General features: G+C 35.2%; 1 protein-coding gene across 4 annotated transcripts in view; it reads left to right on the top strand.

Moving 5' to 3' along the window:
- AGL (amylo-alpha-1,6-glucosidase and 4-alpha-glucanotransferase) overlaps nt 1–22,132 on the top strand; it is a 77,645-nt gene that overhangs the window by 48,213 nt on the left and 7,300 nt on the right. For 2 of the 4 annotated variants that reach the window (XM_024751229.1, XM_024751231.1), the window contains 7 exons: nt 776–887; nt 13,233–13,368; nt 14,706–14,818; nt 15,660–15,871; nt 17,071–17,168; nt 18,715–18,802; nt 18,912–19,045. In XM_024751229.1, coding sequence (XP_024606997.1) covers nt 776–887; nt 13,233–13,368; nt 14,706–14,818; nt 15,660–15,871; nt 17,071–17,168; nt 18,715–18,802; nt 18,912–19,045 — 893 coding nt within the window. Of the gene's footprint in view, nt 1–775; nt 888–13,232; nt 13,369–14,705; nt 14,819–15,659; nt 15,872–17,070; nt 17,169–18,714; nt 18,803–18,873; nt 19,046–22,132 lie in introns of those variants that run through there. The other 2 variants (XM_024751232.1, XM_024751230.1) reach the window with 2 other exon arrangements.

Below are 22,132 nucleotides of genomic sequence, written 5' to 3' on the forward strand. Positions count from 1 at the left end.
CACAGTTTAGGACATACTGCTCAGTCTAGTTTGGCTTTTTGTGTAGGGTACCTATAGGGTAGTAAGGGATTGTGGAAAGGGTGGACCAGGTTGGAGAGCCTTGGCTACCAATCCAGGGAGTTCAGAGTTTATCTTATGAGCAGTGCAGAATGAATAAACATTTTTTTGTGTTCTTTTTTCCCCCAGGGATATTGTACTTTTGCCACTTCTGATCTGCATTTATGTTATAATTTATTTGGTATGGAGGACTTCTAAGCTACCTCAGGGCTAGCATAGATTTATGTCACTACCATGTTTCTATCATGAAGTGTTCAAAGAATATTTGTCCAAAAAATTTTGTAACCTAAAGTAAATTACCATTATAGTATATAGTTTGTCTCCATTGCTATGTATGTGGATGAATTAGAACAGCAATGCCAATTTAAAACTCAGATTTCTGTATAATAAGCTAGATTCATTTATTAGCTGAACTGTTCACTCTAACGCAGATTACACAAGCTCACAAGATTATTTTTCATGTATCAGCAAATTACAAATTATTTCATGTCACAGAATTTATAGTTAAAACTACAGTATGTTAAATGTTCATATGCCAAAGGTCTGATCTATTATATGATGTATAGGAGCTGCTTCTTTCCCCAGTCCCACCCCTTATCCCCGTTTCTCCTTTTAAGGGAAAAATATATGTTTCCACAAAACTTCAGTTGTGGAATTTGGGAGACGATAAGAAAAATGTGATTTCTAACAGAGGTAACATCCATTATATCTCAAACAGGATCAACCATTGTTTGAAGTAATACAGGAAGCTATGCAAAGACACATGCAGGGCATACAGTTCCGAGAAAGGAATGCTGGTCCACAGATAGATCGGAACATGAAAGATGAAGGTACATAACTTTAGGTACATAGTAAAGATTTAGTGATGAGATGAAATTAAACCTTGTAATTGTTCATTTATTTCACAAGTATGTTATTTGTGTATAAAACTTCAGAATATAATAATGAAAAAGATTAAGAGTTTCTGATCTCACCAGTTTAGTTTTAGTTTCTAGAGGAAAGATAAAATGTTATATCTTTTGTCAGCCAGTTTGAAAGGTAATTTTGGTGCTTGAATTTATAATCATAACAATAATTGCTAATAATTGAGTGCTTGCTATGTGCTAAGCATTGTGCTAACTACTTTACCTACGTTATTCCCATTTAACACTTCTGAGAACATTGGGCATGAGTTACATTGTTCCCTTTTTTCTTGATAAGGTGACTGAAGCAGAGTAGTTTGCCCAGAGTCACACAGGTGCTAAGTGGCAGAGCTAGGATTTCATCCATAGTTTGTCTGCCCCATAATCTAGGCTCTTATAAAATACTTTTTATAAAGAGGTTTATTTGTATTCAGAGTTAAAATATACTTTTATAACCTCTTTGAAATTCATCATATTCCTATTTTTATGGCACACTGTCATCATCATTAGCCAGTGCAAGGCTAACAATAATTTATTTTATTACTCATTCCCCTAAGAGACATTCCAATGGGTTTGTTGTATATTCATGTATTGTCTTACAAAATATATATTGCTTTAAGCGCATGTAGACCTTTTTTTCAACTTTTTAATTTTGAAAGAATTGGGGACTGATAGAAAGTTACAAAAATGACACATAAGCGTACCCTGAACCCTTCATCCAGCTTCCCCCAATGAGGGCATCTTATATAACTGTAGTACAATATCAAGATCAGGAAATAGATATTAGTGTCATACTGTTAGCTAAGCTATAGACCATATTCCTTTTTCACCAGTTTTACGTTAACTCATCTGTGTGTGTGTGTATGTGTGTGTGTGTACTTCTGTGCAGTTTTACCTCATGTATAGTTTCATGTAACCACTACCACAGTCAAGGTACAGAGCTGTTCCGTCACCAAAGAGGTTTTCCTTGTGCTATCCCATTATAGTCACACCAACCATCCCTGGTCTCTAACAACTGCCAATCTGTTCTGCATCTCTATACTTTGTCATTTTGAGAATGTAGATAAATGGAATCATATAGTATGTAACCCTTTGAGATTGGTTCTTTCACTAAACATAATCCCCCTTGAGAACTATCCAAGTTGCTGCATTTATCAATATTTTATTAGTTTTTATTGCTAAGTAGTATTCCCTTTTATGAATGCACCATTCATCTTTTGAAGGATATTTAGGTTGTTTCCAGTTTTTTTGGCTAATACAAATGGAGCTGCTCTAAACATTCATATACATGTTTTTGTGCAAACATAAGTTTTCATTTCTCTGGGATAAATGCCCAATAATGTGATTGGGTGATGTGGTCAGCACATGTTTTGTTTTATAAGAAATTGCCAAACTATTTTCATTTCACATTCCCACCAGCAAGCTGGATAGATCCAGTTTCTCCACATCCTTGCCAGAATTTGTTGTTATCACCTATTTTCAGATGTTCTGATAGTTGTGTAGACCACTACACATTGTGGTTTTGATTTGCATTTCCCTATTAATGGTTTTAAACATCTCTTCATGTTCTTATTTACCATCCATATCCCCTCATTGATGAAATGTCTATTCATGTCTTTTATCCATTTTCTAATTGGATTGCTGGTTTTCTACTGTTAAGTGTGTGTGGTGAAATACACGTTTACCATTTTATCATAAAGTATATCATTTTAGCCATTTTTAAGTGTACATTGCAGTGGCTTTAAGTACATTTGCACTGTTTTTCAACCATCATCGCTATCCATCTCCAGAACTTTTTCCATCATCCCAAACTGAAACTATACCCAGTTAGCAATAATTCCTCATTCTCTCCCTTGCTAGCCTCTAGTAGCTACTAATCTACTTTCTGTCTCTATGAATTTGACTATTCTAGGTACCTCATATAAATGGAAGTATGGAATTTTTGTCTTTTTATGTCTGGCTTATTTCACTTAACATTGGTATATCAGAGCTACATATACTATACTCTTATGACCTTTGTTTAAACACTACCACATTCCTTTCCAGAATTACTGCACCAGTCTCTATTCCCATTAACAATCAAAGTAGCTTCTTAAGTGTCCATATGCCTACCAACATTTGGCATTATCCTCTAATGCCAAATATGGGTGTAAAGCCTTATGTAATTGTTTTAACTCGCAATTCTCCTGTTACTGAATTTGAGTATTTGCTCATATGTTTATTGGCCTCTTTGGAAAGTTTCCTTTTCTATAAATTATTTGTTCATGTTCTATGCCTTTACTCATCTTTCTTTTGGCATTTCTGTATTTTTCATGTTGATTATCAGGAGTTTTTTGTTTATTCTAGATATTTGTCCATCATTAGTTTTAGAATTGCACAAACCTTTTCCCAATTTATCTATGGTGTCCTTCACCATATTTCATTTCAGAAATCCTACCCCACCTTCATGTCTCAAAGATAATCTCTCACATTAACTTCTATTAACTATGTGAGTTTGCCTTTTACCTTTTTTTTTTTTTTTTTTGCGGTACGTGGGCCTCTCACTGTTGTGGCCTCTCCCATTGCGGAGCACAGGCTCCGGACACGCAGGCTCAGCGGCCATGGCTCATGGGCCTAGCCGCTCCGTGTCATGTGGGATTTTCCCGGACCGGGGCACGAACCCGTGTCCCCTGCATCGGCAGGTGGACTCTCAACCACTGCGCCACCAGAGAAGCCCTACAAATTTTTTTTAAAAGAAACAATTCTTTCCACTTTAATTCATTCTATTTTTGTTCTTATGATTCTTGTTTTCAAGACCTATATCTGTATTAATTTACCATGTCTATGTCCATTTCTTTAACTTATTAAAATCCATATTGACCCCTAACAGAATAAGTAATTTAGTGTGTGCCCCTCTCCCCGAATTCCTATTTGATATTATCTAGGTGGAATTTCAGTTTGAATTGTTATGACTGTACTTCTTTTTGTTTTCTTTGGTTATTGCTTTTTCTTAGGCAACAATAAACTTTTATGTGTAATTTGATCATCTTTTCATTCCATCTCTCTTACTAGTATCCTCTAAGATTTATTTCTTTCCTTATTTGAGTTAATCAGATGAGCTTATTTATTTATGTTAATATATGAAAACCTCTCAGAACAGTGCCTACTACTACAGTGCCTTGCTGTAGTCATTTTATTGTTGCTATATGAGTATCTTTAGTGCTGCTATATGAATGTTTTTAAAGTTGGAACTTACATGTCAAGCGCTCTGAGGCCTTGTATGGCTGGCAGTATTTTTATTATGCTTTCATATTTAAATGACAGATTAGACATAAATGCTTTTTTTCTTCAATGCTTTAGAAAATATTACTCTGTTGACTTCTTGTTTCCAATATTGCTATTGAAAGGTATATGGACCTATACCTTGTTCCATTAGAAGTGATCTACTCGTTCTTTCTTGAAGATTTTAGAACCATCTCTTTGTCTGAATTCAGGATTTTACTCTAACTTTCCTTATCTGTTTCATTTGGTATTGTATGAGTGCTTTTAACCTGAGATCTTTCTTGATTCTAGGATATTTATCATTTTATTTCTTCAAGTATTTTCTTCCTTCTTTCTGGGGATACTTTTGTCAGGATGGCTTTTGATTTAATTCTATCCCCATAGCTTTTATTTTATTTTATTATTTTTTTTTTTTTTTGCGGTATGCGGGCCTCTCACTGTTGTGGCCTCTCCCATTGCGGAGCACAGGCTCCAAATGCGCAGGCTCAGCGGCCATGGCTCACGGGCCTAGCTGCTCTGCGGCATGTGGGATCTTCCCGGACCCGGGGCACGAACCCGCGTTCCCTGCATCGGCAGGCAGACTCTCAACCACTGCGCCACCAGGGTAGCCCCCAGTAGCTTTTAGCTCTTTTTTTCTATTTTCTCCCTTTAACCATTCCTGCTACCTCTGGAGAATTTTTCAATCTTATCTTCCATCTCACTAATTCATTCTTAGCTGTGTCTATCTACTATTTAGTCCCTTATTATCACTTTATTGTTTTCTTTATTTCAACTATTAAAAATTTCAGACCTAATGTCTCCACTTAGTCATTTTTAATCTCTTTTGTTCCTGCTTCATGTTAATAATATCTTACCTATGTCTTTGAGGATATTTATTTTGCTTATTGTATATTATTGGTCCATCTGTTCCAGTAATTCTGCTTCATGTGAAATATGTTACTCAGCTTCTCTCTTTTATATAGTCATTAGACTCCTCTGGTATCTAATGTTTATCTTTTCCCAATAAGCTCATATTCCCTTGATTATTAGCTACTCTGTAAGCACTGAAAAGAAGCAATCTCCTTAAGTTGTAACACAGCAGCCTTACGAGCCGAGGTGGAATAAAAGTCCAAAGTGTCTGGTCAGGTCTCACGTATTTTTTGTTTGTTTTGTTTTTTTTGTTTGTTTTTTTTGGTGGGGGTTATTTTTTTTAAGGAATTTATTTAGTTTTGGCTGTGTTGGGTCTTCATTGCTGCACACGGGCTTTCTCTAGTTGAAGTGAGCAGGAGCTACTCTTCTTTGTGGTGCATGGGCTTCTCATTGCAGTGGCTTCTATTGTTGCAGAGCATAGGCTCTAGGCGCGTGGGCTTCAGTAGTTGTGGTCCACAGGCTCAGTAGTTTGTGTCTCGTGGGCTCTAGAGCACAGGCTCAGTAGTTGTGGTGCACAGGCTTCATTGCTCCGCGGTATGTGGGATCTTCCTGGAGCAGGGCTCAAACCCGTGTCCCCTGCACTAGCAGGCGGATTCTTAACCACTGCACCACCAGGGAAGTCCTCACGTGTTTTTATTAGTTTCTCCCAAACATTATGTGACTTCTTCACGTCAATACCTCACATATACTTCTGTAGTTTCTCCAGGGTTGATTGTGGGGAGGGAGCCAATAGCCTGGAATACTTTGCCAACTCATCAGAAAGTGCAAAAATAAATTTTCTACCCACTTTTTGCATTTGAAACAACCTATTCATTCATAGTCATTTTGACTTGTGTACCTTTTTGTATGTGTTCTTATGACTTTGTAGCTAAATCTCTGAGATTTACTCACTAAACATTGACTATCCAATTATTTAATATCAAATAAATTAAAAAGCTCTTTGCCTTTGTGTCATATATTTAATATCATATAAACTGAAAAGCTCTTTGCTTTTGTGTATCACTTGACAAACATTTTCCAGAAGCTAGTACCTCTATTCCTAGCTCATAATAGAGGAAATAGGAGGAGGTAAAAGTAGCTTGCCCAAGGACATACATCAACCATCCATTAATAAACATAGGGGGAAGCATTCAATCTCACCAGTACTCAAACAAATTCATGTTAAAGTAGATCACTATATATATATATATACCACATCTTCTTTATTCATTCATCTGTTGATGGACATTTAGGTTGTTTCCATGTCTTGGCTATTATAAATAATGCTGCTGTGAACATTGCGGTGCATGTATCTTTTTGAATTAGAGTTTTCATCTTTTCTGGATATATGTCCAAGAGTGGGGTTACTGGATCATATGGTAGTTCTATTCTTAGTTTTTTAAGGAACCTCCTTACTGAAGTGAGCCAGTGAACAGTTTTGAGCAGGAGTGATATGACCTAACTTAGATATTAAAAATATCACAGTGACTGCACCAACTTACATTCCCACCAACATTGTACAAGTGTACCCTTTTAACCACATCCTCTCCAACATTTTTTATTTGTAGGCTTTTTGATGATAGCCATTCCGACAGATATAAGGTGATACCTCATTGTGGTTTTATTTTCATTTCTCTATTAATAGCTGTGTTGAGCATCTTTTCATATGCCTATTAGCCATCTGTATATTTTCTTTGGAAAAATGTCTATTCAAGTCTTTTGCCTATTTTTTATTTATTATTTGGGTTTTTTTAATATACTATGTTACATGAGCTGTTCATATATTTTGGATATTAACTGCTTATTGCTTGCATCATTTGCAAGTATTTTCTCCCATTCTGTAGGTTGTCTTTTTGTTTTGTTGATGGTTTCCTTTGATGTGAAAAAGCTTTTAAGTTTAATTAGGTCCCATTTGTTTATTTTTGCTTTTATTTCTTTTGCCTTAGGAAACAGATCCAGGAAAATATTGCTGTGATTTATGTTAAAGAGTGTTCTGCCTATGTTCTCTTTTAGTTTCAGGTCTTACATTTAGGTCTTTAAATCATTTTGAGTCCATTTTTGTACATGGTATGAAGGAATGTTCTTATCTCATTGTTTTACATGTGTCTGTCCAGTTTTCTCAGCACAACTTATTGAAGAGGCTGTCTGTTCTCCTTTGTGTATTCTTGCCTCCTTTGTCATAGATTAATTGACCATAGCTGCATGGGTTTACTTCTGGGCTCTCCATTCTGTTCCATTGATCTATGTGTCTGTTTTTATGCCAGTACTATGCTGTTATGATTACTGTAGCTTTGTAGTATAGTCTGAGGTCTGGGAGGGTTATACCTCCAGCTTTGTTCTTTTTCCTCAGAATTATTTTGGCAATTCAGGGTCTTTTGTGGTTCTGTATAAATTCTAGGATTATTTGTTCTAGTTCTGTGAAAAAAACGTCATGGATATTTTGATATGGATTTAAATCTGTAGATTGCTTTGGGTGGTATGGCCATTTTAATAATATTAATTCTTGCAATCTAATAGCACAGGATATCTTTCCATTTCTTGGAATCATCCTCAGTTTCCATCATCAATGTTTTATAGGTTTCAGAGTATAGGTCTTTAACCTCCTTGGTTTAGTTTATCCATAGGTTTTTGTTTTGTTTGTTTTGTTTTGTTTTTTTACTTTCTCTTTCTGATATTTCATTATTAGTGTATAGAAGTGCAACAGATTTCTATTTATTGATCTTGTATCTTACACCCTTGCTGAATTCATTTATTAGTTCTAATAGTTTTGGGATGGAGACTTTAGGGTTTTCTATATAGAATATCATGTCGTCTGCAAATAGAGACAGTTTTACCTCTTCCCTCCCAATTTGGATACCTTTTATTTCTTTTTCTTGTCTGATTGCTGTGGCTAGGACTTCCAATACAGTGTTAAATAGAAGTGGCAAGAGTGAGCATCCTTGTCTTATTCCTGAATTTAGCAGGAAAGCTTTCAGCTTTTCACCATTGAGTATTTTTGTTGGCTGTGGGTTTGTAGTAAGTGGCCTTTATTATGTTGAGATATGTTCTCTCTATACCTATTTTTTTTTTTTTTTTTTTTTTTTTTTTTTTTTTTTTAAGGGAAGCCCTCTCTATACCTATTTTGATGAGAGTTTTTATCATGAATGAATGTTGAATTTGGTCAAATGCTTTTTCTGCATCTATTTATTTCTTTTTATTTATTTATTTTTGGCTGCATTTGGGTCTTTGTGGCTGTGCAAGGGCTTTCTCTAGTTGCGGTGAGCCGGGGCTACTCTTCATTGTGGTGCGTGGGCTTCTCATTATGGTGGCTTCTCTTGTTGCGGAGCACAGGCTCTAGGCATAAGGCTTCAGTAGTTGTGGCATGCAGGCTGAGTAGTTGTGGCTTGCAGACTCTAGAGCACAGGCTCAGTAGTTGTGGCGCACGTGCTTAGTTGCTCCACGGCATGTGGGATCTTCCTGGATCAGGGCTCGAACCCGTGTTCCCTGCATTGGCAGGTGGATTCCTAACCACTGCACCACCAGGGAAGCCTTCTGCATCTATTTAGATGATCATGTGATTTTTTTTCTTTCCTTTTGTTAATGTGGTGTAACACATTGATTGATTTGCCTATGTTGAACTATCTTTGTGACCCTGGAGTGAATCCAGCTTGATCATGGTATATGATCCTTTTTATGTATTATTGGATTCAGTTGGCTAATATTTTGTTGAGAATTTTTTCATCTATATTCATCAAAGATAGTGGCCTGTAATTTTCTTTTTTGTAGTGTTTTTGTCTGGTTTTGGTATCAGGGTGACAGTGGCCTAGTAGAATGAATTTGGGAATGTTCCCTCCTTTCAGTTTTTTGGAATAGATTCAGAAGGATAGGTATGAGGTCTTATTTATATGTTTGGTAGGATTCCCCTGTGAAGCTTTCCACTCCTGGAATTTTGTTGGCTGGGAGTTTTTAAATTACAGATTCAATTTCACTTCTAGCAATCAGCCTGTTCAAATTGTCTGTTTCTTCTTGACTCAGTCTTGGCAGGCTGTATATTTCTAGAAATTTGTCCATTTCTTCTAGGCTATCCAATTTGTTGGCATATAACTATTCATAGTATTCTCTTATGAATTTTTGTATCTCTGTGATAGCATATATTATTTCTCCTCTTTCATTTCTTATTTTGTTTGTTTGGATCCTCTCTATTTTTTCTTGATGAGCCTGACTAAAGGTTTATTAATTTTCGACAAAGTAACCTAGGTTGTAGGTTTTTCCCTTTCAGGACTGTAAATATATCATGCCACTCCCTTCTGGCCTTCAAAGTTTCTGCAGAGAAATCCGCTGATAATCTTATAGGAGTTCCCTTGTATATGACTCTGTTTTTGTCTTGCTGCCTTTGAATTCTCTTTATCTCTAACTTTTGCCATTTTAATTATGATATGTCTTAGTGTGAGCCCGTTTGGGTTCATCTTGTTTGGGACCCTCTGTGTTCCTGTACCTGGATATCTGTTTCCTTCTTTGGGTTTGGGAAGTTTTCAGCCATAATTTCTTCAAATACATTTTTGATCCCCTTCTCTTTTCTCCTTCTGGAACCCCTATATATTGACACATTTTATATTAGCCCATAGATCTCATATGTTGCTTTTTTTTCCCATTTGTCTTTTTGTCTGCTGTTCTAATTGGATGATTTCCATTATTCTATCTTCCAGATCATGTATGCATTCTTCTGTGTCATTTAGTCTGTTATTCATTGCTTCTCAAGTGTTTTCTATCTCAGAAATTGAATTATCTCTTCTTTATTGGGTCTTCCTTATAGCTCCTTGTTAAAATGATCCCATGCTTAGATCAATTCTCTTTCTTAATTCAGTTAGCATTTTCATTACTAACTTTTTGAACTCACTGGTAGACTGATTATCTCTGTTTCATTATTTATTTTTTCAGGGGCTTTCTCTTGCCCTTTCAGTTGGGAGTTCTTTACCATTTCATTTTGCTTAACTTTCTCTGTCTCTATGAATTTAGGTGAAACAGTTATTATCATGGTCTTGAAAGTGTGTTTTTATGTGAGGGCATCCCTGTGTGGACTACATGTGCCAAATATCTTTAGTGTGAGGGCTGGATTTGATGTGGACACAAGCCATGCCTTTCCTCAGGGTGTACTGGCCACTATCACCTTGATATGGGGTGTAGGTGGTCTTGTAGGAGCTGGAGCCTACACAGGGTGTGAGGTGGGATTTCTTCTCTGTTCAGTGGCAGTCACTGCCCTTTCAGGGTCAGGGTCTGCTCCCAAGTTTCTGGAGCAGGTGTCCTGAAGGTCAGGCTCGAATTGGCTCTGTTCCCTTTAAGTGTGTATTTTTCCTTCTCCCCACACTGGGGCCTTTGCCCCAGAGGTGGGGGGGTGCTATAATAAGTGGGGCTCATACACTTACAGAGGTCCAGTGTGCTGCCTGTGTAGGCATCCACTCAGACACAGTCCAAGGTCACATTTTTTTCCCCTGTTGTAGTTGTCCCAGATCTAGTGCAAGGTTATGGCCTGGAGTAGGCAGGGCTGAAGCATTCACTCAACTGGCACTGGGATTCATGGCATTGTGGTTGTGGGAATTGAAGCAGCTTCACTCCTGTCAGAAATCCGGGATGTTTCTCTGGCACTGTTTGAGTAAGTGCCAACAATGGCCACTGCCACCCTACCTGGACCACAATCCAGGGCCCCAGACTGCCTTCTGTGTCCCTGCATGGAGTCTTTTCCCAAGACCTGGCTGCCGTAAATCCAGTGCCAAGCTGTGGCATGGAGTGAGTGGGGCCATGGTGTTTACTCAGCTCAGATTGGGGAGCACAAGGAGGCAATAGCCACTAGGTAGACCTCTCTCTTCACCCTGTCTTATGGAAAGCCAGCACCCACATACTCCTCACAAGTGGAATCTGGGCATCTCAAGCCTTTCCGTCTGTCCCAGGAGTTCTCCAAACAGCCAAGGGAGCTTGTCTTCTCCATATAGGACCCTAGAACTTGGACACCCAGTCTGTGGCTCTACCCACTCACTTCCCAGGGTGAGTGTCTGCCCCTGTGATCTCCCTTTTCCCTTATTCCCCTCCCAGGGGCACAGGTTCCAACCCAATGCCTTTCTTTTCATCCTACTTGATTACATGGGAATAATTTTTGCAGCCTTGGTTGTGAAGGAGTTCTTCTGCCAGGTTCCAGTTAGTTTTCCATGAGAATTTTTCCAAATGTATATATATTTTTGATGTGTTTTGGGAAGAGGGGTGATTTCTACATCCTCTTACTCTGCCATCTTGATCCCCCATTGAAGGGAAACTTTTTCTTCTTTCTCAAAGTTGTTTTGGCTCTTTGGGGTCTTTTATGTTTCCATGCAAATTTTAGAACTAGTTCTGTGAAAAATGTCATTGGTATTTTGATAGGGATTGCATTGAATCTGTAATTTGCCTTGATAGTATGGTCATTTTAACAATTTAATTCTTCCTGTCCATGAGCACTGTATATTTTCCATTAGTTTGTATCATCTTAGATTCCTTTTATCAATGTCTTATAGTTTTCCAAGTACAGGTCTTTTACCTCCTTGGTTAGATGTATTCCTAGGTGTTTTAGTCTTTTTGATGCAGTTGTAAATGAGATTTTTTTCTTAATTTCTGTTTCAGATAGTTCTATCAGTATATAGAAACACAACAGATTTCTGTATGTGAATTTTGTATCCTGCAACTTTACCAAATTCATTGATGAACTCTAGTCATCTTTTGATTGGTGTCTTTAGGATTTTCTGTATATAGTATCATGTCATCTGCAAACAGTGACAGTTTTACTTATTCCCTTCCAATTTGGATTCCTTTTATTTCTTTTTCTTGTCTGATTGCTGTGGCTTCCAATACTTCCAATATTTTGCTGAACAAAAGCAGTGAGAGTGGGCATCCTTGTCTTGTTCCTGAATTTAGCAGGAAAGCTTTTAACTTTTCACCATTGAGTATGATGTTAGCTGTGGTCTTTTCATATATGGCCTTTATCACGTTGAGGTACATTCCCTCTATACACACTTTGCTGAGAGTTTTTAATCATAAATGGATGTTGAATTCTGTCAAAAGCTTTTTCTGCATCTGTGGAGATGATCATATGATTTTTATTCTTTAATTTTTTTAATGCGATGTATAGATACCACATTGATTAATCTATGAATATTGAACCATCCTTGCATCCCTGGGATGAATCCCACTTGATCATGGTATATGCTTTTTCAAGTTGAATTTGGTTTGTTAATACTTTGTTGAGGATTTTTGCATCTGTGTTCATCATCTCTGAGTTATTTAAATTTTTAATTTTAATTATGAAATATCTCAACATACAGATAACGATGTAAATTATGCTTTGAACCTAGAACTGAAATTAGACAGATATTAACAATTGGCCAGATTTTCTTCAGATCGTTCTCTTTTGTTTTGAAAAGAAATAAAACACCACAGATACCGCTAAAATTTCATCTCTATCTCTTTCTCTTCCCTCACTCTCTAGAATTAACAACCATCCTATAATCAGGATTTACTATTTCCATGTATATTTTTGTATTTTGTGTGTTTATGTGTGTTTGAGTATGTGTAAATTATGTATGATATATATTATGTAGCATATATTCAGTATATCATAGTATATACTGTATAATGTATATATATTATGTATTTTATGTTTTCTAATTTTATACAAATATTATCATATTAGACATAGCCATATAGACATACGTGGTTATATGTGTATTATCTATATTTTAAATTTTACAGAAAAGGCATCTTATTATGCATATCTTTTGTAACTTATTTACTCAGTCATTCTGATTTATCCATTTTGCTTTATGTAGTTCATTAATCTTAAATGGTATAGAGTTTCCCATTATATTACTAGACTAGGGTTTTTCTGTTCCTCTTCTCAGCAGTTATTTATTTTCTTGCTAATACAAGCAGTGTTGCAATGTATATTCTTGTATGTGTCTCCATGTTCACATAGGTAAGCATTTCTCTAAAGTGTATGTCTAGAAACGAAATTATTATGTGGTAGAATATGCACATCTTCAACTTTTAAGGTATTACCAGATTACTCTCTAGAGTAGTTGTCCTAATTTATTATATTTTTATAAATGTTTTATTTTTCTTTTTTAGGTTTTAATATAACTGCAGGGGTTGATGAAGAAACAGGATTTGTTTATGGAGGAAATCGCTTAAATTGTGGTACATGGATGGATAAAATGGGAGAAAGTGACAGAGCTAGAAACAAAGGAATCCCAGCCACTCCAAGGTAGTGTTTATTTTTAGTGCTTATATAGTTATATCATTTGTAAAACCACATACTTGTGGAATCTTTTATTCTATTAACCATGAAATCTTCATGTTAAATCAGTCAAAATCTTCCTTCCTTCCCCCTACTTCCCCTTCCACACACTCCTTTGTCTCCCCTAATATACACATACACACTCCTCTTGATATAAGTCATCAAGTAAAGCTCTCTGTTCTCTTCTGGACATCCTCATGGGTTGACTACCTGCAGGCACCTCAAAGGAAAGTTTTGTGACTTATTATCCCCATGGTTAAGACATTTCTTTATAACATGAAGTGTTTTCTTTGTAAGTATTTCATTATTATTATCTTTTGTAAATATAGAAAACAACCAGTTGTCCTGTCTTTTATGAAATCCTTTCACTTTCTGAACATTTTCCCCTTAATTTTTAAATCTTTTATCCCATCATTTCTTTTTATGATTTCAAGTTCTTACTACAATATCAAGTCTGAGAAACTATTTTCTTAGTCCAAATTTTATCTTCAATCAGAATTGTCAAAAAAAATTCTTGAATAGTAGTTGTCATTACATGTTTTACAAATTCTTTTAAAGACCTGTTTATTTTGGTGAGTTATTAGATCTTATACTTCCCTTTCATTTTCCCTAAAAATGAGCTTTCAAATTATGATGTTCACCTTCCCTGGCTTTCTTCAATTCAATATCCCATATTTTCTATCTTTTTCACTGGAACTCTATCCCAGTATTCTCTGACTCCTACTTCTGCCTTTTTCCAGCAGCTATCTCCTTTTACTCCATAATCTCTATTCTACTTCATAGAATTTTTTAAAAATACATTAAGTTGATAAGCAATGGCAAAGTAATAAGAGAAATGATTTCTTTTTTTTTAATTGGAGTATAGTTGCTTTATACTGCTGTGTCAGTTTCTGCTGTATAGAAAAGTGAATCACAATTTCTTATATATGCAGTGCACATTCCTATAAAGTGAGGATTTTTTTATAGACAGTCATTTTTATAATGTGTTAGTTATATAATCCTTCAAAGCTGTTTTTTGAATGCCCTTTCTTAAAAAAAATATTTATTTATTTCGTTGCACCGGGTCTTAGTTGCAGCTCGCCAGCTCCTTAGTTGTGGAACGCGGGCTCCTTAGCTGTGGTATGCGAATTCTGATTCATTGCAGCATGCATGTGGGATCTAGTTCCCTGACCAGGGATTGAACCTGGGCCCCCTGCATTGGGCGTGGAGTCTTTCCACCGCACCACCAGAGAAGTCCCTGAATGCCCTTTAGATAGTGCTTAATTTACTCATTGTCACAGAGTAAAATTTATTTTTAATTTTAGAGATGGGTCTGCTGTGGAAATTGTGGGCCTGAGTAAATCTGCCGTTCGTTGGTTGCTGGAATTATCCCAAAAAAATATTTTTCCTTATCATGAAGTTACAGTAAAAAGACATGGTAAGCTGTTTCTTTTGTTTACAAAGAAACTCCAAATGTACTGTCTATATTCTTAACCTACGTAATCATCATGTGACTCAATGAACTAGTATTAGAAAACCCTTAAGATTAAGGGGAAAGACAAACCATTAATTTACTAGTATGAAAACTAACAAACCTGATTACTAACCATATTTTTATAGCAACTTTGAACTGAGATATGAAGAGCATCATACTTATTTTTTTTCCTCAGTATGACTGTGAGCAAGTCAAGTTTTGGTGAACAATTATGAAATCTTTACATCTCTTTTTCTAGAGCAGTGCTGTCCAATAGAAATATAATTTAAGTCACATACATATTTAAAATGTTCTAGTACCTACATTTTAAAAAAGTTAAAAGAGACAGGTGAAATTAATTATGATTATATTTTTTATTAACTCAATATATACCAATTATTATTTCAACATGTAATCAATATGAAATTATTCATGAACTATTTTACATTCTTTTGGGGAGTACTATGCCTTTGAAATGCAATATATATATATATAAATACAGTATATACTTCTGGCATCTTTCAATTCAGACTAGCCTCCTTTCAAGCGCTCAATAAAGGTAATTTTATCAAATGTAAGAGTGAGCCAAGCAAAGACAAATGATCTGGGATCATTTGTTAGAGTCTAATCCTTTTTTGGTAATACAGTGAAAGATAATTTTTAATTTCTGGGTAGTGTTCTTCAAAAAGCCCTGACAGTTTTAAAAAGTGGATAATTTATTGACTAAATATTACTCTTTAGCTGTAACTAAATGTATGGGTTTCTTTGAATGCCTAAAACTACCAAGGCTTTTGTAATGTTTCAGGAAAAGTTGTGAGAGTCTCATATGATGAATGGAACAGAAAAATACAAGATAACTTTGAAAAGTTATTTTATGTGTCAGAAGACCCTTCCGATGTCAATGAAAAGCATTCTAATCTGGTGCATAAACGTGGCATATACAAAGATAGTTATGGAGCTTCAAGCCCTTGGTGTGACTACCAGCTCAGGCCTAATTTTACCATAGCAATGGTTGTGGTAAGTGATTTGTTCTGTTCTTTCCAAATTTCAAAAATGTTATGATAGGGTTTATTTAGTTCTTTATTCCCATTTGTTTTCAAATTCATTGAATTGCTAAAAAGTGCATTGTTTACCAGCTAGTTTTATATGGTCTTTTCTAATGAATAAAGCATTATGCATATCACCATTAACCTATAACATTTGGTGTCAAAAAATAGAAAATAATGGATGATGACTAATGAAGTTCTTCTCAATAACACACATAGAAAATGATGATATTTGTACAGCACGCTGGCCCAAATGGATTAGGTCGCTGCCAGATCCAGCTGCTTCAGTTAGCCCCAGGCCCTACCCAGCTGTCTTGAAAGCAGAGGGCATCTGTATTTCAGCACACCTGTGCCATGACCAGTGCCTCAGCACACTAGTTGGAAACATCTGGACTAATGAACTAATATGGGTAGCTTCAATTCACATTCCGTTTTCTTTGTTGTATTGCACTAATGAGTTCTGTCTAGCCAAGAATTCTAGACTCTCCTTATTTTCTCTATACCTAGTCTAAAAATACAGTAAAATAGAGAATGTATGTGGTCTTCTATGCCCGCCTAGATGTTGCCACTTTGTCAAAAAGAGTATTAAATGTAGTATTATTAATTATAGTAGAATAAAAAATACTAAGGTACATAATGGTAGCTTTGATTCATTGTGCATTTGATTTCATTTAACATTTAAAATTAATGCAGATTCTTAGTCACCAATGCTTTCTCTCCTTCTCTACATCACAAGTAAATTTACTCATACTATTGGAGTGCAAATCCTTCTGTATTATATTATGACCCTAAAAGCAAAAAATGAGTTCCAGATGAACTTAAAGGAAGCTATTGTAAATCTTCTAAAGAATGAATTATATGGGTTTAAATGTGTTCTGCCTTCACTGTAGCTGTGACAGCTTCATTCTGGAGCTAGTATACTTTCTTAAGTGACACAAGGAAACAATCACCTCAAACAGCTTTCCTAACCCTCTAAGGCCGAGATCAGCACTTCCAAGTCGGCCTGATAGGATTAGGTCTGATGAGGCATCTGCACTTGATTTCTGACCGGCACTGTACTTTTAAAGTTTTCATTACTTTCCAAGTTTATAGTCTATTTTCCAAAGTGGGTGGACACTAATTCTTCTGTGATCTTAAAAAGTTTGTATATTTGTTTTTAACACTCATTAGGCCCCTGAGCTCTTTACTACAGAAAAAGCATGGAAAGCTTTGGAGATTGCAGGAGAAAAATTGCTTGGTCCTCTTGGCATGAAAACTTTGGATCCAGAGTAAGTTATAAGTATTAAGAATTTTGTTCATATTATACTTAATATACAATTATATTCATATTGGCATGAAAACTTTGGATCCAGAGTAAGTTAGAGTATAAGTATTAAGAATGTGGATATTTTATTGCATCAAGCCATAATTTTTTTGCTTATCAATAAAATCCCTAAAATTGCATTCAAACTGAATTTTTAAAAATCTGTTTTGTATCTTCATTAAACATCAATGTTCAAAATGCCTTTGGCTTGTTCTATATTCAATAATCAGTAAAAGAATTTTAATTTTATAAACTAATATGTCATGAATATTTTCTAATGTCTGTTTTTTCTGACTGTAAAAGTCATACATGATTATCATTAACATTGGAAATATAGATGTATTGTCTCCTCAGAGACAACCTTGATTTTCTAAATTGTTGCTCGTAGTAGTTCCTTCCATATTTCTAAATGGTATGTGTTTGCACCTGTTTCTTGATTCTTTTAAATATTAGACATTATTTGCTTACTGCTTGTGATGACAGATGAGGATTTAACTCTGTCCTTACCTTGCCACAAACCCTTTCCATCCTCTCTAAGTAATTACACCACTATTTTTACTGAAACCAATAAATAATTTTGTTTTTGTGGTTATGTGTTTATCTCATTTTGTATTTCTTCTCTTTTTCAATTTTTTTTGAGTTTCTAATGACCTTTCTGTTTTTCTTCTACTTTTTTGCTTTAAAGCTTGATACCCATCATCAATTTGCTTTCTCTTTCATGTATGAGAGATCCTCATTTTTGTAGTACCTTTACCTTTGTAGATTTTTCCTGACTTATTGTGTACTCATTTCAGTCTTGAGATGCAAAATTTTATATGTGTGTACTTATCTGCATTCTAAAGTATTCTCAATATTTTCAGAGGTGTTAAGAACCACTGGTCAAAACTAAAACCCACAGTAAAATCTTACTCATTGCAAGTTCTATCTATCTCACTAAAAGAAAAAAAAAAGTAATAATTTAATTAAACAAGAGTGTAGATAACTGTCTTGTATTAAATGTTGCAGTGTTTGTAACTTTAATTTGTAAGTATGTGTAAATTGTGTGCATTTAGTTGCTATTTATAATCTAATAATGTACCAAGTTTACTTAATTTTAAAATAACTTCATGGAGAAGTTTAAAAAACAACCTTTCCAATATATAATAATTAATAAAACCTTATCTTTAATGTTTACTAATTCAAATTATTCTGTGTATATTTTAATTGTTATAAGTATATTAGAGGCCTAGTGAAATAATTAAATTCAACCAATATTTAGTGCCTCCTTGAAGGCAAGATATCTGAATATTTTATATTTTTTGTATTAGGCAGTAAGTGTTTCTTAATCATTCCCTAACACATTCTGAACTCAGTATATACTAATTTAAGGTTAAATGGATGATGAGCTTTAGTCTAGAGATTGGAAAACAAAATAAGTTGATTAGTTCTTACCTTTGCTATTAGGAAATTTTTCTAATGCTTTCTGTGTAATGCCTGATCTTTTTTTAACCTAAATTTCAATTATTTTGCAGTGATATGGTTTACTGTGGAACTTATGACAATGCCTTAGACAATGACAACTACAGTCTTGCTAAAGGTTTCAATTATCACCAAGGACCTGTAAGAATTGAATTTTTCTTCCTTGAGTTTTCAATTAAAGTTATTTTTCAAATAATTTTTGATATCCACAGCTCTTTTTTTCCCTTCACTTTTAAATTATCTTTTTCAGGAGTGGCTGTGGCCTGTTGGGTATTTTCTTCGTGCGAAATTATATTTTTCCAAATTGATGGGTCCCGAGATTACTTCAAAGACTATATTTTTGGTTAAAAATGTTCTTTCTCGACATTATGTTCATCTTGAGAGGTAATTTGTCAGGGCATGTAATTTTCAAAATTAATGTTTAGGGGCTTCCCTGGTGGCGCAGTGGTTGAGGGTCCGCCTGCCGATGCAGGGGACGCGGGTTCGTGCCCCGGTCCGGGAGGATCCCACATGCCGCGGAGTGGCTGGGCCCGTGAGCCGTGGCCGCTGGGCCTGCGCGTCCGGGGCCTGTGCTCCGCAATGGGAGAGGCCACAACAGTGAGAGGCCCGTGTACCGCAAAAAAAAAAAAAAAATTAATGTTTAGTCTATTTATTAGCTAGTAAATGGCATTTCCTTAGAATTCATTTCAGTATATTCTATGTGAAATTTGAAAGCTTTACTCTTTAACACAAGTTCTATGTAATTTTCACCTTCTTTTAATTATTTTAGGTTGTTATTTAATTTAAAGACTTGATATTGCATGACTTATACATGTGGTGGAATAGTCTTTGGTTTTTAAAATTTAGCTGATATTTTTGGGTATGGTTAGCACAGGATAAATACAAAAACTAAAAGTGTCAGGCCTTTTGAGTTAACTGATTTAAAGATATATCAATAAATAATTTTCAGAAATGATTTCATTATAATTAAAATATCAGTGTTGGTGTTTTGACTATTTCAAACCCATTTGTCACCTCCTTTGTCCTAATTATTAGCAGATAAATAGTATCAGAGTTATGTGTCTTTATAAGATGATATAACTCATTCAAAAGGTATCTTAATTTCACAAGTTCTAGATTAAACCTAGATATATGTACATCTTATTGCTCAGAATAATTATGCATAAATATGCATAAACAACATAGTTTTATCTCCTCTATTATAAGAACATGAGGGACTTCCATCTAGCAATATGAATGTTGTCAAAATTTTTCTTTTTATTTAAAGTTTATTTTCATTAGCTTAAGTATAGTCACAGAAACCCTAATCCTGTCACACTTCTACTTCATCTAGAGATTAAGTCTGAAGTCTGTGTGATGTGAACATTCTTATATTCCATCCTTTACTGGCCAAAGTATTTCTCAATATTTGCATTGCTTTTCTCTTTCTTCCTTTTTTTCCACGAGGAGTAAGAATATCTTGCACTGCAGAGATGATTCTTCTACTTTACCTATAATCACATACCTCCTACCTGTTCCATGACCTTGTCAAATAGTTATCCTTTCTTGGTATTCTACTTGATCCCTCCTTCCTAAGCTACAAAGATATCTGTCAGCCTATCCTAAAATAAAGTCCCTTCATGCTGTTCCTGCCTCAAGCCTTGTTTTATCATTCTGTTCTCTTTTCAGTACATTTTCTATACAATTAACCTCATTTATTTTTCTTTTCTGACACCCAGTCAGTCATCACCACGTACAATCTGGCTTTTGTTTTGCCCTCACCACTCTGGTGAAGCCACTCAAGAAGATCCTTTCTGGTTCCCAGATCCCATGGCTTCCTTTCAGTTCTCTTCTTTGACCTGGCTATAGTATTTGGCATTGTTGCTTTCCTCTTTTCATGAAAAACATTATGCTAGCCACAGCATTAGGTTTCTCTTGTTAACCTAGTAATAGTAACCACTATAATAATAGCAAATAATATTTATTGAGTACTTACTATCTTCAGATATTGTTCTAAATGCATTCATATAACATTACTCATTTCATCCAAAAAACTATATAAAATAGCTACTACTATTATTATTATCCTATTATTGTTATTCACATCTCCACTTACTAGCTATGTGGCTGTGGGAAAGTTACTTAACTTCTCTGAGCCTCAGTTTCCTCATCTTAAATGGATGTGCTGGTATTGTTTTGAGGATTAATATATTAGTACATGTAACACAGACGAGATACTAACTCAAGATATGAGCTACTGTGTCCATTTTATAAATTAAGCTTAGAAAGTTAAGTAATTTATACAAAGTCAAATGGCAAGTAATTTGGTAGAGCTCTTATTGAACTCCAGGCAAGCTGATTTCACAGGCTGTGCTCTTAACCACTTCACTATTGGCTCTATTTACTGTTTTTCTGGCTTTGCTTCCTGGCACCTAAATATGTTCATTCTCCAAAACTCTATCCTTGATCTTCCTTTCTTTTCTATCTGACTTATCTTCTGTTATATTTCACCTAATTTCACATCTTCACTCTTCAGGTAATTTTTAACTTTCATAAACTCCACTTCTATTTTTTAGCTACCTGATAAACTTGTTACCTCGGATGGCCTTCTGCCATCACTCATTTTCTCTCACATGTTTTTTCTTCCTATAGTTCCCATCTTTGTTACAGTATTACCATTATTCCTGCTCTGCAAGCTCAAACACCCCAGGTACTTTTAAATTTTACTTCATTACCTCTCCAGAACATCTAGATAGTTGTCAAGACTTGATTATAGTTCTGTTCCTTCTAACAGCCCACCGTGTTCCTTTCTGTTGCCAATGCCTGATTTGTAACTCATAACCTTTTCTATGGACTAGGCAATAACCTCCATACTTCCACTCTCTTTTCTCCATTTTGGCATATTACCCCAAACAAGATCAATCTTGTGGAAATATAACTCACAATTTTAATCTTATGTTTAAAAATCTTCAGTAACTCCCCACTGGCTACAGAATGAAATCCAAATTCTTTAATTTCCACAATTTTTTCTCAAACTACATTTCCATTTTATTTCTTGCTGTTTCCTGTAGCTACTTTTGATAGCATAATATGCTTTAACTGTGAGCTTTGGATTCAGATTGAATTTCAAATTCTGTCCTTGCTGCTTATTTTTGCATGTGACTTTGAACAAGTTACTTAACCTCTCTGAAATAAATTTCTTCATCTATAAAATGAGAATAATATCTCATTACTTGCTGTCAAGACTAAATGAAAAGATAGATCAAAAATACTTGTCACCTGTGGGGAGGTGCAAGGCCAGCACTGTCCCCACTAAATCCTCAAGGCTTGTTCTCTTGGCTACATGAGGCTGGAAATGATGGAGTTCTGTGTCACTGCTTTCTACTGCTTTACCCCAATATGTAAAACTTTTTCCTCAATAAATGATAGAATAAGTAAAAAAAAAAAAAAGTAACAATTCAAGAAATGGTTTCATCTAAAGTGCATTATTAC

This window comes from Neophocaena asiaeorientalis, unplaced genomic scaffold (genome assembly GCF_003031525.2).
Source record: "Neophocaena asiaeorientalis asiaeorientalis breed wild unplaced genomic scaffold, Neophocaena_asiaeorientalis_V1.1 scaffold147, whole genome shotgun sequence".
Lineage (NCBI taxonomy): Eukaryota > Metazoa > Chordata > Mammalia > Artiodactyla > Phocoenidae > Neophocaena > Neophocaena asiaeorientalis.